General features: G+C 42.0%; 1 protein-coding gene across 2 annotated transcripts; it reads left to right on the forward strand.

Moving 5' to 3' along the window:
- Window positions 1-5245: 5245 nt before the first annotated feature.
- LOC123394992 lies at window positions 5246-11762 on the forward strand. Of its 2 annotated transcripts, none has more exons than XM_045089901.1 (3): window positions 5246-6424; window positions 10259-10352; window positions 11331-11762. In XM_045089901.1, the coding sequence occupies exons 1-2, from the start codon at window positions 5320-5322 to the stop codon at window positions 10309-10311; spliced, it is 1158 nt and encodes a 385-aa protein (XP_044945836.1). In that variant the 5' UTR covers window positions 5246-5319; the 3' UTR covers window positions 10312-10352; window positions 11331-11762. The 2 variants fall into 2 exon arrangements, with proteins under 2 accessions (XP_044945836.1, XP_044945837.1); XM_045089902.1 differs by having other exon boundaries at window positions 10280-10352.
- The last annotated feature ends 2699 nt before the right edge of the window (window positions 11763-14461 follow it).

The raw sequence follows: 14461 nt of genomic DNA on the forward strand, positions 1-14461 counted from the left end.
ATATTTGCAACTCGAAACAGGAACTACGAAATAGACGAAGGCTGGCGAAAGATGAAGTGACGATGCGCGTAGGAAATGGTTCCAAGGTTGATGCAATCGCCGTCGGCACAGTTTCACTTCAGTTACCATCAGGATTAGTTATGAACTTAAATCATTGTTATTTACTGCCTGTATTGAGCATGAACATTATATCTGGATCTTGTTTATTGCGAGACGGTTACTCTTTTAAGTCAGAGAATAATGGTTGTTCTATTTCTATGAGTAACATCTTTTATGGTCATGCACCCAATGTGAGAGGATTGTTCATATTGAATCTTGATAGCGATACACACATACATAACATTGAGACCAAAAGAGTTAGAGTTAACAATGATAGCGCCATATTTTGTGGCACTGCCGCTTAGGTCATATTGGTGTAAAGCGCATGAAGAAACTCCATGCCGATGGACTTTTGGAGTCACTTGACTTTGATTCACTTGACACGTGCGAACCATGCCTCATGGGAAAGATGACTAAAACTCCATTCTCCGTAACAATGGAGCGTGCAAGTGACTTGTTGGAAATCATACATACCGATGTGTGTGGTCCGATAAGCGTAGAGGCACGCGGCGGATATCGTTATTTTCTCACCTTCACTGACGATTTGAGTAGATATGGTTATGTCTACTTAATGAAGCACAAGTCTGAAACATTTGAAAAGTTCAAGCAATTCCAGAGTGAAGTTGAAAATCATAGTAACAAGAAGATCAAGTTCCTACAGTCTGATCGTGTGGGTGAATATCTGAGTTTCGAGTTTGGTGCTCACTTAAGACAATGTGGAATTGTTTCACAGTTGACACCGCCTGGAACACCACAGCGTAATGGTGTGTCCGAACGTCGTAATCGTACTTTATTAGAGATGGTGCGATCTATGATGTCTCTTACTGATTTGCCGTTATCATTTTGGGGTTATGCATTAGAAACAGCTGCATTCACTTTAAATAGGGCACCATCAAAATCCGTTGAGACGACACCATATGAACTGTGGTATGGCAAAAGGCCAAAGTTGTCGTTTCTTAAAGTTTGGAGATGTGATGCTTATGTCAAAAAGCTTCAGCCTGAAAAGCTGGAACCCAAAGCGGAAAAGTGCGTCTTCATAGGTTACCCAAAAGAGACAATTGGGTACACCTTCTATCTCAAATCCGAGGAAAAAGTGTTTGTTGCTAAAAATGGAGCTTTTCTCGAGAAGGAGTTTCTCTCGAGAGAATTGAGTGGGAGGAAGATAGAACTTGACGAGGTTGTCGAACCTCTCATCCCTCTGGATGGTGGCGCAGGGCAAGGGGAAACCTCTGTCGTTGCAACGCCGGTTGAGGAGGAAGTTAATGATGACGATCATGAAACTCCGGTTCAAGTTTCTGTCGAACCACGCAGGTCGACGAGACCACGTGCTGCTCCAGAGTGGTACGGTAATCCCGTCTTATCAATCATGTTGTTGGACAACAATGAACCTGCAAATTATGAAGAAGCAATGGTGGGCCCAGATTCCAACAAATGGCTAGAAGCCATGAAGTCCGAGATATGATCCATGTATGAGAACAAAGTGTGGACTTTGGAGGTACTGCCTGAGGGCCGCAAGGCTATTCAGAACAGATGGATCTTTAAGAGGAAGACGGACGCTGACGGCAATGTGACCGTTTATAAAGCTCGAATTGTGGCAAAGGGTTTTTCACAAGTTCAATGAGTTGACTACGATGAGACATTCTCACCCGTAGCGATGCTTAAGTCCGTCAGAATCATGTTAGCAATAGCTGCATTTTTTGATTATGAAATCTGGCAGATGGATGTCAAAACGGCGTTCCTTAACGGTTTCCTTAAGGAAGAATTGTATATGGTGCAACCCGAAGGTTTTGTCGATCCTAAGAATGCTAACAAGGTGTGCAAGCTCCAGCGATCCATTTATGGACTGGTGCAAGCATCTCGGAGTTGGAACAAACGCTTTGATGAGGTGATCAAAGCATTTGGGTTTATACAAGTGGTTGGAGAATCTTGTATTTACAAGAAAGTGAGTGGGAGCTCTGTGGCGTTTCTAATATTATATGTGGATGACATATTGTTGATTGGAAACAACGTGGAGTTTTTGGAGAGCATAAAGGATTACTTGAATAAAAGTTTCTCTATGAAGGACCTAGGAGAAGCTGCTTACATTCTAGACATTAAGATCTATAGGGATAGATCAAAACGCCTGATAGGACTTTCACAAAGCACATACCTTGAAAAAGTTTTGAAGAGGTTCAAAATGGAACAGTCCAAGAAGGGGTTCTTGCCAGTTTTACAAGGTACGAGATTGAGTAAGACTCAGTGCCCAGCAACTGATGAGGATAGAGAGCATATGCGCTCCGTCCCCTATGCTTCAGCCATAGGCTCTATCATGGATGCAATGTTGTGCACTAGACCGGAGTTAGCCTGGCCATAAGTATGGCAGGTAGGTTCCAGAGTAATCCAGGAGTGGATCACTGGACGGCGGTCAAGAATATCCTAAAGTACCTGAAAAGGACTAAGGAGATGTTTCTCGTGTATGGAGGTGACGAAGAGCTCGCCGTAAAAGGTTACGTCGATGCAAGCTTTGACACAGATCCGGACGACTCTAAGCCGCAAACCGGATACGTATTTATTCTTAATGGGGGTGCGGTAAGCTGGTGCAGTTCCAAGCAAAGCGTCGTAGCAGATTCTACATGTGAAGCGGAGTACATGGCTGCCTCGGAGGCGGCTAAGGAGGGTGTCTGGATGAAGCAATTCATGATAGATCTTGGAGTGGTGCCAAGCGCACTGAATCCAATAACCTTGTTCTGTGACAACACGGGTGCCATTGCCTTAGCAAAGGAACCATGGTTTCACAAGAAGTCCACACACATCAAACGACGCTTCAACCTCATCCGCGACTACGTCGAAGGGGAGGACGTAAATATATGCAAAGTGCACACGGATCTGAATGTAGCAGACCCGCTGACTAAACCTCTTCCACGGGCAAAGCATGATCAACACCAGAACTGTATGGGTGTTAGATTTATTACAATGTAATTCGCATGATGATGTGAGGGCTAGATTATTGACTCTAGTGCAAGTGGGAGACTGTTGGAATTATGCCCTAGAGGCAAAAATAAATATAGTTATTATTATAATTCATGTATCAAGATAATCGTTTATTATCCATGCTATAATTGTATTGAATGAAGACTCATTTACATGTGTGGATACATAGACAAAACACTGTCCCTAGCAAGCCTCTAGTTGGCTAGCCAGTTGATCAAAGATAGTCAGTGTCTTCTGATTATGAACATGGTGTTGTTGCTTGATAACTGGATCACGTCATTAGGAGAATCACGTGATGGACTAGACCCAAACTAATAGACGTAGCATGTTGATCGTGTCTTTTTGTTGCTACTATTTTCTGCGTGTCAAGTATTTGTTCCTATGACCATGAGATCATATAACTCACTAACACCGGAGGAATACTTTGTGTGTATCAAACGTCGCAACGTAACTGGGTGACTATAAAGATGCTCTACAGGTATCTCCGAAGGTGTTCGTTGAGTTAGTATGGATCAAGACTGGGATTTGTCACTCCGTGTGACGGGGAGGTATCTCGGGGCCCACTCGGTAATACAACATCACACACAAGCCTTGCAAGCAATGTGACTTAGTGTAAGTTACGGGATCTTGTATTACGGAACGAGTAAAGAGACTTGCCGGTAAACGAGATTGAAATAGGTATGCGGATACTGACGATCGAATCTCGGGCAAGTAACATACCGAAGGACAAAGGGAATGACATACGGGATTATACGAATCCTTGGCACTGAGGTTCAAACGATAAGATCTTCGTAGAATATGTAGGATCCAATATGGGTATCCAGGTCCCGCTATTGGATATTGACCGAGGAGTCTCTCGGGTCATGTCTACATAGTTCTCAAACCCGCAGGGTCTGCACACTTAAGGTTCGACGTTGTTTTATGCGTATTTGAGTTATATGGTTGGTTACCGAATATTGTTCGGAGTCCCGGATGAGATCATGGACGTCACGAGGGTTTCCGGAATGGTCCGGAAACGAAGATTGATATATAGGATGACCTCATTTGATTACCGGAAGGTTTTCGGAGTTACCGGGAATGACGAATGGGTTCCGGGAGTTAACCGGGGGAGGGGGGGCAACCCACCCCGGGGAAGCCCATAGGCCTTGAGGGTGGCGCTCCAGCCCTTAGTGGGCTGGTGGGACAGCCCAAAAGGGCCCTATGCGCATTGGAAGAAAAATCAAAGAGAAAAAAAGAGGAGGTGGGAAAGGAAAGAGGGACTCCACCCACCAAACCAAGTAGGACTCGGTTTGGGGGGAGTCCTTCCCCCCTTTGGCTTGGCCGACCCCCTTGGGGCTCCTTGAGCCCCAAGGCAAGGTCCCCCCTCTCCCACCTACATATACGGAGGTTTTAGGGCTGATTTGAGACGACTTTTCCACGGCAGCCCGACCACATACCTCCACGGTTTTTCCTCTAGATCGCGTTTCTGCGGAGCTCGGGCAGAGCCCTGCTGAGACGAGATCATCACCAACCTCCGGAGCGCCGTCACGCTGCCGGAGAACTCTTCTACCTCTCTGTCTCTCTTGCTGGATCAAGAAGGCCGAGATCATCGTCGAGCTGTACGTGTGCTGAACGCGGAGGTGCCGTCCGTTCGGTACTAGATCGTGGGACTGATCGCGGGATTGTCCGCGGGGCGGATCGAGGGACGTGAGGACGTTCCACTACATCAACCGCGTTCACTAACGCTTCTGCTGTACGGTCTACAAGGGTACGTAGATCACTCATCCCCTCTCGTAGATGGACATCACCATGATAGGTCTTCGTGCGCGTAGGAAAATTTTTGTTTCCCATGCGACGTTCCCCAACACCTCCAATCGCCGGACAGGCCCTCTCCCGAGCCTCGTTGCAACGGTGCTTATCCTGTGTGCCGTACGCGTTGGTTGATGACGATCCATATGAACAAGTGTATTATTAGGTGCAACATGGACTTATAAGTCCTTGTAAACCAACAGGTAGGGACTCGGGACTTATAAGTCCATGTAAACAAACAAATAGGGACTTATGACTTATAAGTTGGGACTTAAAAAAGTCGTAGGACTTATGAAACAAACAGGGCCTGAAGGTAATATATACTACTAGTGTAAAATAAACAATTTTTTATTTCATAAAACACCTTAAAAATGACCCATATCGCAAACAATACAACCTCCCGTGGATGAAAAATCAAATCCCAAACCCTCGATTCGCTTCCATCCCCAATTCCCAGACCGCATGGACGAGCTCGCCGGCGGCCGCCGCCGCGCCGATTCGTGTGCCCCGCTTCCGCTTCTCCCGGACGACATGCTCGCGGAGATCCTCCTCCGCCTCCCGCCGGAGCCCATCCACCTCTTCCGCGCCTCCTTCGTCTCCAAGCACTGGCGCCACCTCGTCCACGACGCCCGCTTCCTCCGCCGCTTCCGCGAGTTCCACGGTGGGACGCCTCCCGTCCTCGGCTTCTTCAACAACCAGCCGGGGCCTTCCCTCTTCGTCCCCACCTCCGACGGCTTCGCGCCCGCACGCCCGTCCAAGAGGTCCACCGACGGCTGGTGGGCCCTCGACTGCCGCCACGGCCGCGCCCTCCTTGAAAAGATGGGATCCAGAAAGCTCCTCGTCTGGGACCTCGTGACCGGAGACCAGCGCTACCTACGGCATCCCGCGGCCTATCAGGGGATTTACCACGGCACGGTTCTCTGCGCGACCGGCCATGCCCACCACGGCGACTGCCATTCGTGCCCGTTCCTGGTGGTGTACGTGTACAGTCGACGAAGTGATTCTGCCATCTGTGCTTGCGTCTGGTCGTCAGAGACCCGTGTCTGGGGTGAGGTCACCTCGATTGTTATACCATCTCTATCAGTTTATCCCAAATCTCCAGCTCTGGTTGGGAACACGCTCTATTGGCTGCTGCAAAACTCTAGTATCATTGAGTATGATTTGGGTAATCATATCCTGGGTCTAACTGAGGAGTTCCCATACGAAGCTCGCTGTAGTTACCAGGGGAATATTGTCCTCATGCCGACGGAGGATGGACTGCTTGGTTTGGCTGGAGTACAAGGACTCAATCTCCATCTGTGGTCACTGGTGGCGAGTGTTGATGGCCTGCCAACATGGACGCATCAAAGGGTCATTGATCTCAAGAATTTTCTTGCGCCGGAGGTGGTGGCGGGAACCTTTAATTATTTGGTGGAGGCAATTGGCTTTGCTCAAGATGCTGGGGTGATCTTCATTTATGTGCGCTCTAGCGTTTATATGATCCATCTCAAGTCCATGCAGATCGAGGAGGTCTCAGAGAAAGGGGACTATGCCAACATACTTCCTTACACAAGTTTCTATGCTCCAGGTACTTTAATTTGGTTTGCTTTGTAGGTTCTTTTAACTGTGAAGCATATGAGCCATAGTTCATTGCAGATGACAAACTAGATGATGAACTATTCATACTCTCTAGTCTGTACCTACAAATCGTTGTTTCTCACATCCTCCTGGCTTCTGCGGGCTCTCTTAAAGTTTGCTTATTAATTTAACATTCTTATCACTCCTGCACCAATTTACCAACAAGTCATTCGTGTGTGAGTGTAACATAACACTTTAACGGCTAAAAAAAGTGTATATGATGTCCTTGCATTCTTAGTTTCTTACTAGCAAAATGGCCCGTGCGTTGCCACGGAAGAAAAAAAACATAATCTTCAATGATGGTGACCACATTATGTTCACATATCATCGCTTGATTTAGAAATTTTGTGCACAAACGCAAGAAAATGTTTCTTCTTTTAAATTTATTCACAAGTTGAAGCAATCTTTACATTTTCAAAAAATATATATCATGGTTGTCAAAAATCTTGGTAACTCAAAGATTTATTCTGAATTTCAAGAAAAAAAATTAGAAAACATACAATAATAATCCGATCCATCCAACAGATAATTCTTCAAAATTCACACAGGTATATTGTCACAAAGACTTAGAAACATTAATGTTTAACTACATACATTATATCTTTCGTGAACAATTTTACAAATATGGAAACGATTTTAAAGTCGAGAACATTTTTTATAATTTACAAACATTTACTAAAAATCGTAAATATTTTTTATATTTCGAACGGGTTTAAATATTTTCTTTTGAATTGGCCACCAATTCAAGGAAAGACGAACATAACCTTTTATGTTGGAGGATTTTATTTTAAATTCACAAACATTTTTTGAAATGCATGAAGTTTTTCTGAATAAACAAACATTTTTATAAATCAGTAATATATTTATTAAATTCATGGACATTGTTTTGGAATTTGCAAAAAAATATAAAAATCCGGCGCTTTTTTTGAATCCTATTTTTAATTCAAAATAAAAATTTGTCGGCATTTTAATCCAAATTCCTATTTTTTAATATGCAAAAGATTTTGTAATTTTCTAAATTATTTAAATTATAAATAAACAAAAATGGAACGGAAAATTTTAAATAAAAAAAAAGAAACTATGAAAACAGGCATTAGCTATTTTTAAAATTTTAGGACATATTTTGAATTAGAAAGCATTTTGTTAAATGCATTTAATAGTTTTTAATACATGGAATTGTATTTGAGATCATGGACTATTCTTATTGTACAAACATTTTTATAAAGTTGCAAACATTTTAATGTATATGTGAGCATTTTTTACAAAACTCCGAGCAGTTTTTGAAGTCACAAACATTTAATTTTTTAAATATGTTGATTTATAATTTTCAGTTTATTAAAATTATAAAGATTAATTAAAATTCTAAATTATTTAAAATAAAAAAATAAAACAGAACTGAAAATAAATAAATAAACGGAACTAAAAGTAGGTGCCTGTGCATGGGCTGGCCCATACAGTGTGGTGGATATTCTCCCAGCGTGCAGAGCGTAATATAGGAGATTTTTACATGGGCCGGCCCAGTCCAAGATTTTTCGCTTTGTGAAACGTTTTCTATTACTTACCGGTGGCATGGTGGGTAATTTATGCAAACTTTAGGAGTAATTTTCAAAACGGACGACCAGAAACCGAATTTGCTTTATTATTACTAGCAAAATGGCTCGTGCGTTGCCACGGAAGATAAAAACATAATCTCCAATGATGGTGACCACATTATGTTTATATATCATCGCTTGATTTTAAAATTGTATGCACAAATGCAAGAAAATGTTTCTTCTTTTAAATTTATTCACAAGTTGAAGCAATCTTTACATTTTCAAAAAATATATATCATGGTTGTCAAAAATCTTGATAACTCAAAGATTTATTCTGAATTTCAATATTTTTTTAAAAACATACAATAATAATTTGATCCATCCAACATTTAATTCTTCAAAATTCACATAGGTATATTGTCACAAAGACTTAGAAGTATTAATGTTTAACTACATACATTAGATCTTTCGTGAAGAATTTTACAAATATGGAAACAATTTTAAAATCGAGAACATTTTTTACAATTTACAAACATTTACTAAAAATCGTGAATATTTTTTATATTTCGAACGGGTTTAAATATTTTCTTTTGAATTGGCGACCAGTTCAAGAAAAGACGAACATAATTTTTTATGTTGGAGGATTTTATTTTAAATTCACAAACATTTTTTGAAACGCATGAAGTTTTTCTGAATAAACAAACAGTTTTATAAGTCAGTAATATATTTATTAAATTCATGGACATTGTTTTGGAATTTGCAAAAAAAAAAATATAAATCCGGCGCTTTTTTTGAATCCACAAACATTTTATGTTTTCGTCAGCATTTAATTCAAAATTCCTCTTTTTTAATATGCAAAAGTTTTTTGTAATTCTAAATTATTTAAATTAGAAATAAACAAAAATGGAACGGAAAATTTTAAATAAAAAAAAAGAAACTATCAAAACAGGCATTAGCTATTTTTAATATTTTAGGACATTTTGTAAATGCATTAACATATTTTGAATTAGAAAGCATTTTGTTAAATGCCTTTAATAATTTTTAATACATGGAATTGTATTTGAAATCATGGACTTTTCTTATTGTACAAACATTTTATTGTATATGCGATAATTGTTTACATGGTGGGTAATAAATGCAAACTTTAAGGGTAATCTCCATGACGGACGACCAGAAACCGAATTTGCTTTATTATTAGGGAGAGACATGCATATATTTCACCTGATTACTCTTGATCCATACCCAAATCGTACCATTCGTGTGCATCATAATGAAAAATAAATTAGTTCTTTCGTACTGGGAAGAAATCAACTTCTTGATGTTTCACCTGTGATACATTTTTTTTAGAATAATTGCCGGTCATACTTTTAGATCTAAAGAGTTAAATCATGTTAGTTGCTAAAGTTTGGACTTGTAGATTTAGTCAATATGGCTCCATATACAGTTAACAGGAAGAGCATCGCTATTTTGGAGTACCAGTTTATAATTGTTCTGTCCTTGTTGCCTTGCTGTGGTATTGGATGATATAATCTCACGGCTGCATGAGAGTTAATGGATTAAGGTAACCTATTTGACAATGGTATGGATTTCGTTTGTGTTGCATAATATAATGACAACGAATTAGCAAGTCATCGCAAGGCTCGTTTATCTTTCAGTCCAAGCTAGTGGATTCAAATGTCTGGGCGGTGTTTTATGAATCAGTTGAGTCATATTTGGATTCAAGGTGGGGTAACTTTGTTCCACAGAGTAGGAAACATGCCATCCCTTCTTGTATTCCTGTAATCTATTGTGCACATAAAACTTTAGCTTTGTTCGGTAACCCTCCACTCCTCCACTCGGGAGCGGAGCGGGCGGAGCACCATATTAGCCGCTCCCTAAATTAGACCTGCATGCCGCTCCGCTCCGGAGCGGAGCTGCAGAGCGGAGGGAGTCCGAACAGGCTCTTAGTATATATGTATGCTCTGTAGTAATGAAGAAGCTCACAACAAAATAATTCTTAAAATATTTTCTGGTCAAATAAATTACTGAATATCACATCCTTTGTTCTAAGGTAGATGGTCTATAGTGTCTCGATGAATCATTATAATCTTTTGTTGCATGTCATTCCTTGAATACCCCCCTTAATCTCTTAGCAAAGGCAAATGTTTTTTCCAAGGTGAGATATATTACAATGGCTTCATTGGTCTCCATCTCTCATCAGTCGTTACCTTGCCCACATTTGTCATTGGTTTGTTGACTCATTCTTCTCCTAGGAATTACTATTGGTGGTGGAGATGATCAAGCTGAAATGTTGAACAAGAGTTGAGACGATATTGTTTTGTCACATTTGCAGAGATGCTTTGTTAGGTAAGGAGGTGATGTGATGTTTCTCTTGCTGTATTGCTATTGTTTTGCGTGCATGACTTAACACTTTGCAGCCCATATGCTTGGAAATCAATGGGTCGATATACAGAATATAGTCTGAACCTCGAACTATGTGTTTTAGTTATATTTCACTACTCACTAGCACTATACATCTGCTGCTATCTGATCGACCTTATTTGGCTTTCCTCTTGGAGCTATGAAACACTTCCTCCTAGATCTACACACTTCATAGTTCACTGTGCTGATGTGCTACCACCATGCAATTTTATCATGTCAGGCATTTTGTCATCATATTTCTTCAATATTCTTGTGCTGTATATATAGTTCCTAAGTCACGAGCTGGAGTCTGCTTGAGAAAACACAATGTCTGGAAAGATTGAATTCAATCCTTAAAATATGAACCCATGCTCCTGCTGTGTGGCTTGAACAAATTTCAACTTGCGCCAAAAATACAACTAGAAATCAGATGTTTTTCAACCTGCCGTGTCCCTGGTATCTACTCCCTCCGTTCCTAAATATTCCCTCCGTCCCAAAATAAGTGTCTTAAGCTCTAGTACAAAGTTGAGACAGTTATTTTGGGACGGAGGGAGTATAAGTTATTTTAGAGATTCCACTATGAACTACATACGGATGTATATAGACATATTATAGAGTGTAGATTCACCCATTTTGCTCCGTATGTAGTCCGTAGTGGAATATTTAGGAAGACTTATATTTAGGAACGGAGGGAGTATATGATATTACCATAGTCTTATAAGAAATGTATCACCACACATTACTGGTATGCATTCTTTAATCCTGGTAGTAAAGGTTTCTCTCTGGTCAGATGTGCAAAGAGACGTGAGAAAATGTTTAACTGGTAGAAACTGTTTTCCTAGTGATGATTGAACTTACAAATACTGTTTTGTCTGAATTTTGCCCCTCACATCGACTCATTTAATAAGATTGCTTGCTGTGCAGGTGCCTAGGTTATCGGTCCTTTGTCTCTGTGAAGCACAACTTACTCATCTCGGCTGCTCAATCTTTTGCTTGTTGATGCCCTAAATGTTAGGCGCTTAATACGTCTGAATTCTTTCTATGCAAGGAATGGTGCCAATTTTTCTTGTTTAACTAAAATTATATGCTCCGTGGTTCAATGGTTTGAAAATTGTGAACCACTTGATGCTTCAGTCTTTCGGAAGGATTTAGAGTGTCGGGTGCATCTTAAAGGCGCTGTCATTTCACCTTCCTAGATACATCCGCACCTGTTTGAACCACAGGCGAACCAAGCTTTGCCATCTCAGGTTATTTGAGCAGCCTGTGTTGTCTCTAGGCAGGTGCAACTAAGAGTGGAATACTCACGATTAAATATAAGATGCTGGAACTAGCGTTTTGCTGGTACAAATTCCTGAATTTTTCTTTTGATCTCCTGAAGCATGGTTATTCACTCTGATTATCCATGTCTGTCCTCCTGAACTGTCAGGTTAACATCTTTTTGTTGTTTTTTGTTCATTTCAAATCCTTCTTTGTGGTTTTCTTTGATGGAAATTGGTTGCAACTCGAATGGAGATTTGCACAACACACACAATCAATTGATGATGTCAACATGCTTGATCACCATCTGTTCACCAAAAAAGGGATAATCCCACACAAGGCGAAATTGCAACTTGGATATCAAAAGGCTGATACTTATTGCATAGTGTAAAACCTTTTTATTTTTCCTTCTTTTTATCGTTGCTACATGTATGGTTTTCAGCCCGGTTTTTCTCATAAACGGGTCAACTTGTTCAGGTTTTTGGTCCAGTTTTCCTTATTAACTGGATCAATCTCTTGGCATTAGGGGCACTTTGAATAATATATTTGGGTGGAACAAGCACCCCGGTGATTCTAAAAAATATCTATTTAGGTATATAGGATGACAAAATGCAGCGTCGAGACTAAAATCAATATTCTGGCTTCCGGCGATAAGCATTTGGGAGAACTATTTGCAGCTTGATTTTTTTTTCATTTTGGGAGAACTATTTGCAACTTGATCACCACACAAAACCTGCTATTCACAATAGACTAGAACTCCCCTCCCATCTGCCATACCCCATAGCTTCAATTCCTCAAAAAATTGTGATACCAGCGTGATCTCAGAGACACATTGTCATGTGTTACCAAACACTGGCATTTCTTTGCTACCGTAAGCTCCAACAGATCAAAGTAACCACCAAGTCAAAACCTTTACGGCGATCCTTAGAAACTATTTTGTGGGATGTACACCACCAATTCTCCAGCCGATCAGCCACCGTATGGAGGATAACAAGCTGAATGTTAGCTCTTTGGAAGCACCTGAACCATGCCTGCCAAGAGAAAACACGTTGCGGCAGTATGTGATCGACACTGCCACGCTCCTCTTCACAGAGAAACAAGGTGACAGTTCCTCCTGCGGTCCATGTCTCATCCTTCTGTCTGAGGTCCACACTACCACATGAATATCTTGCAAGATAGTGGTGCCCAACAGCGCCAAGTCGCCTTCTCATAGGAGACCCGGATGCCCCCTTCACATAGCATGGCATCAGCAGTTTTCGAGGAGTAAACCCAGTTGGATGCCACCTCCAGATAGCCTCGCCTTCGGTCACCGGCTCCAGGATAACTTCAACCATAATTTGAAGGTGCTTTAGTCTTTTAGCGGGATCTGGAGTGTTGGATGCATTTTGAAGGTGCTGGAGTTTCAGCTTCAGAGATATATCCACGCCTGTTTGAACCAGGAGTAAACCAAGCTTCATCACCTCAGGTTATTTGAGCAGCCTGTCTGTAGACAGGTGCAACTAAGAAGATTGTCCCTTTTTTTATGGAAAACCGGGTGAAACCATCACAACCGCTGAGTGACACATAGATATATCGTGCACAACACTCTAAAGAGGGCATGTTCGAGACATCACACATGCGTCATCGTCGTCACTCCTTCCTTAGAGGCGTCATTGCCATCTTGGAACCTCGATCAAATGACTCCGACTTTGCCACATGTGAACGTTGACTCAATCTGCACTATAGAGGCAGCGTGTAGTTGTATGAAGATCCGCGTCAAACTTAGCCACCTATGACCAATTAGCGAAGCTCCGACTTTTACGGAGAGCTACCAAGGACAAAATCAAGCACAACTGGGGATTTGTCGAATGAGCCACCTGCATCAACCAGTCATCACACACTGTAGGGCCCTCCCATCGCATCTTTGACTTCACAACAATAAATAAATCGAGTCAATCTTGCGGATACATCAGAGAAGAGCTGACTAACTCAACCATTATCGCGTCATCGACATCGCTTCCACCATCATTGTCATAGAAGTCTGGACATCACAACAGCCATCATCCATCGGTGCCGCTAGCCCATGCGGAGCTCCCAAGACAAAGCCCCAAGAAGAAATACAACGTCAAGGTGTCGCCATCGTCCGATCACAGATCAAGAGTTTCCTCGGAAAGGCCCAGATAACCGAATCCGCGTGGGAGGCGTGCGGCCACAAAGCAACGATGCCTTCACGAAGATCAACGTCGTCCGAAACCGCACAGGCCAAACTCCAAAATGAAGCACTAGACCCATCAACAATCGTACAAACACAACGCGAGCCGCTGTGCCATGCCAAGCACCACGCCGACAACATAGTGAGATCGACCAGTTTGTCAACGAGGTCTCTACCGTGTCCTAGATTGTCCACCACAACATGGTGAATCTCTTTCGGTGCTGCCTCGATTCTGAGGTGCCACTTCTCGTGTGCGACTTGATCTCCAACGGCACGCTCGATAGCCTCTTCCATGGCGACCGGGGCCAAATGCTTGCTGACAAGGGACGATCGTATCAGGGTTGCTCTGGAGGCTACAGATGCGCTTGCATGCCTCCACTCATTTGCCGTGATGCCAATCTCCCACAGAGATGTCAAATCGACCAGCATACTCCTGGATGACACTTTCACCACGAAGGTATGTACTTTGGCCCCCTAGGTCCATCTTCATCGACCACACTCACGTGGTCACAATCGTGCAGGGTACATTTGGGTACTTAGACGGTTAGATCCAGAGTACTACTAAACCGGACAACTCACCGAGAAGAGCGATGTCTATAGTTTCGAC

Source organism: Hordeum vulgare, chromosome 5H (genome assembly GCF_904849725.1).
Source record: "Hordeum vulgare subsp. vulgare chromosome 5H, MorexV3_pseudomolecules_assembly, whole genome shotgun sequence".
Lineage (NCBI taxonomy): Eukaryota > Viridiplantae > Streptophyta > Magnoliopsida > Poales > Poaceae > Hordeum > Hordeum vulgare.

What these genes read in the sequence shown, in the direction of transcription:
- LOC123394992 (XM_045089901.1), top strand. Translation starts at nt 5,320, where the DNA reads ATGGACGAGCTCGCCGGCGGCCGCCGCCGCGCCGATTCGTGTGCCCCG. An exon ending in CACAAGTTTCTATGCTCCAG is followed by an intron (nt 6,425 to 10,258) that starts GTACTTTAATTT and finishes TTCTTCTCCTAG; the next exon opens with GAATTACTATTGGTGGTGGA.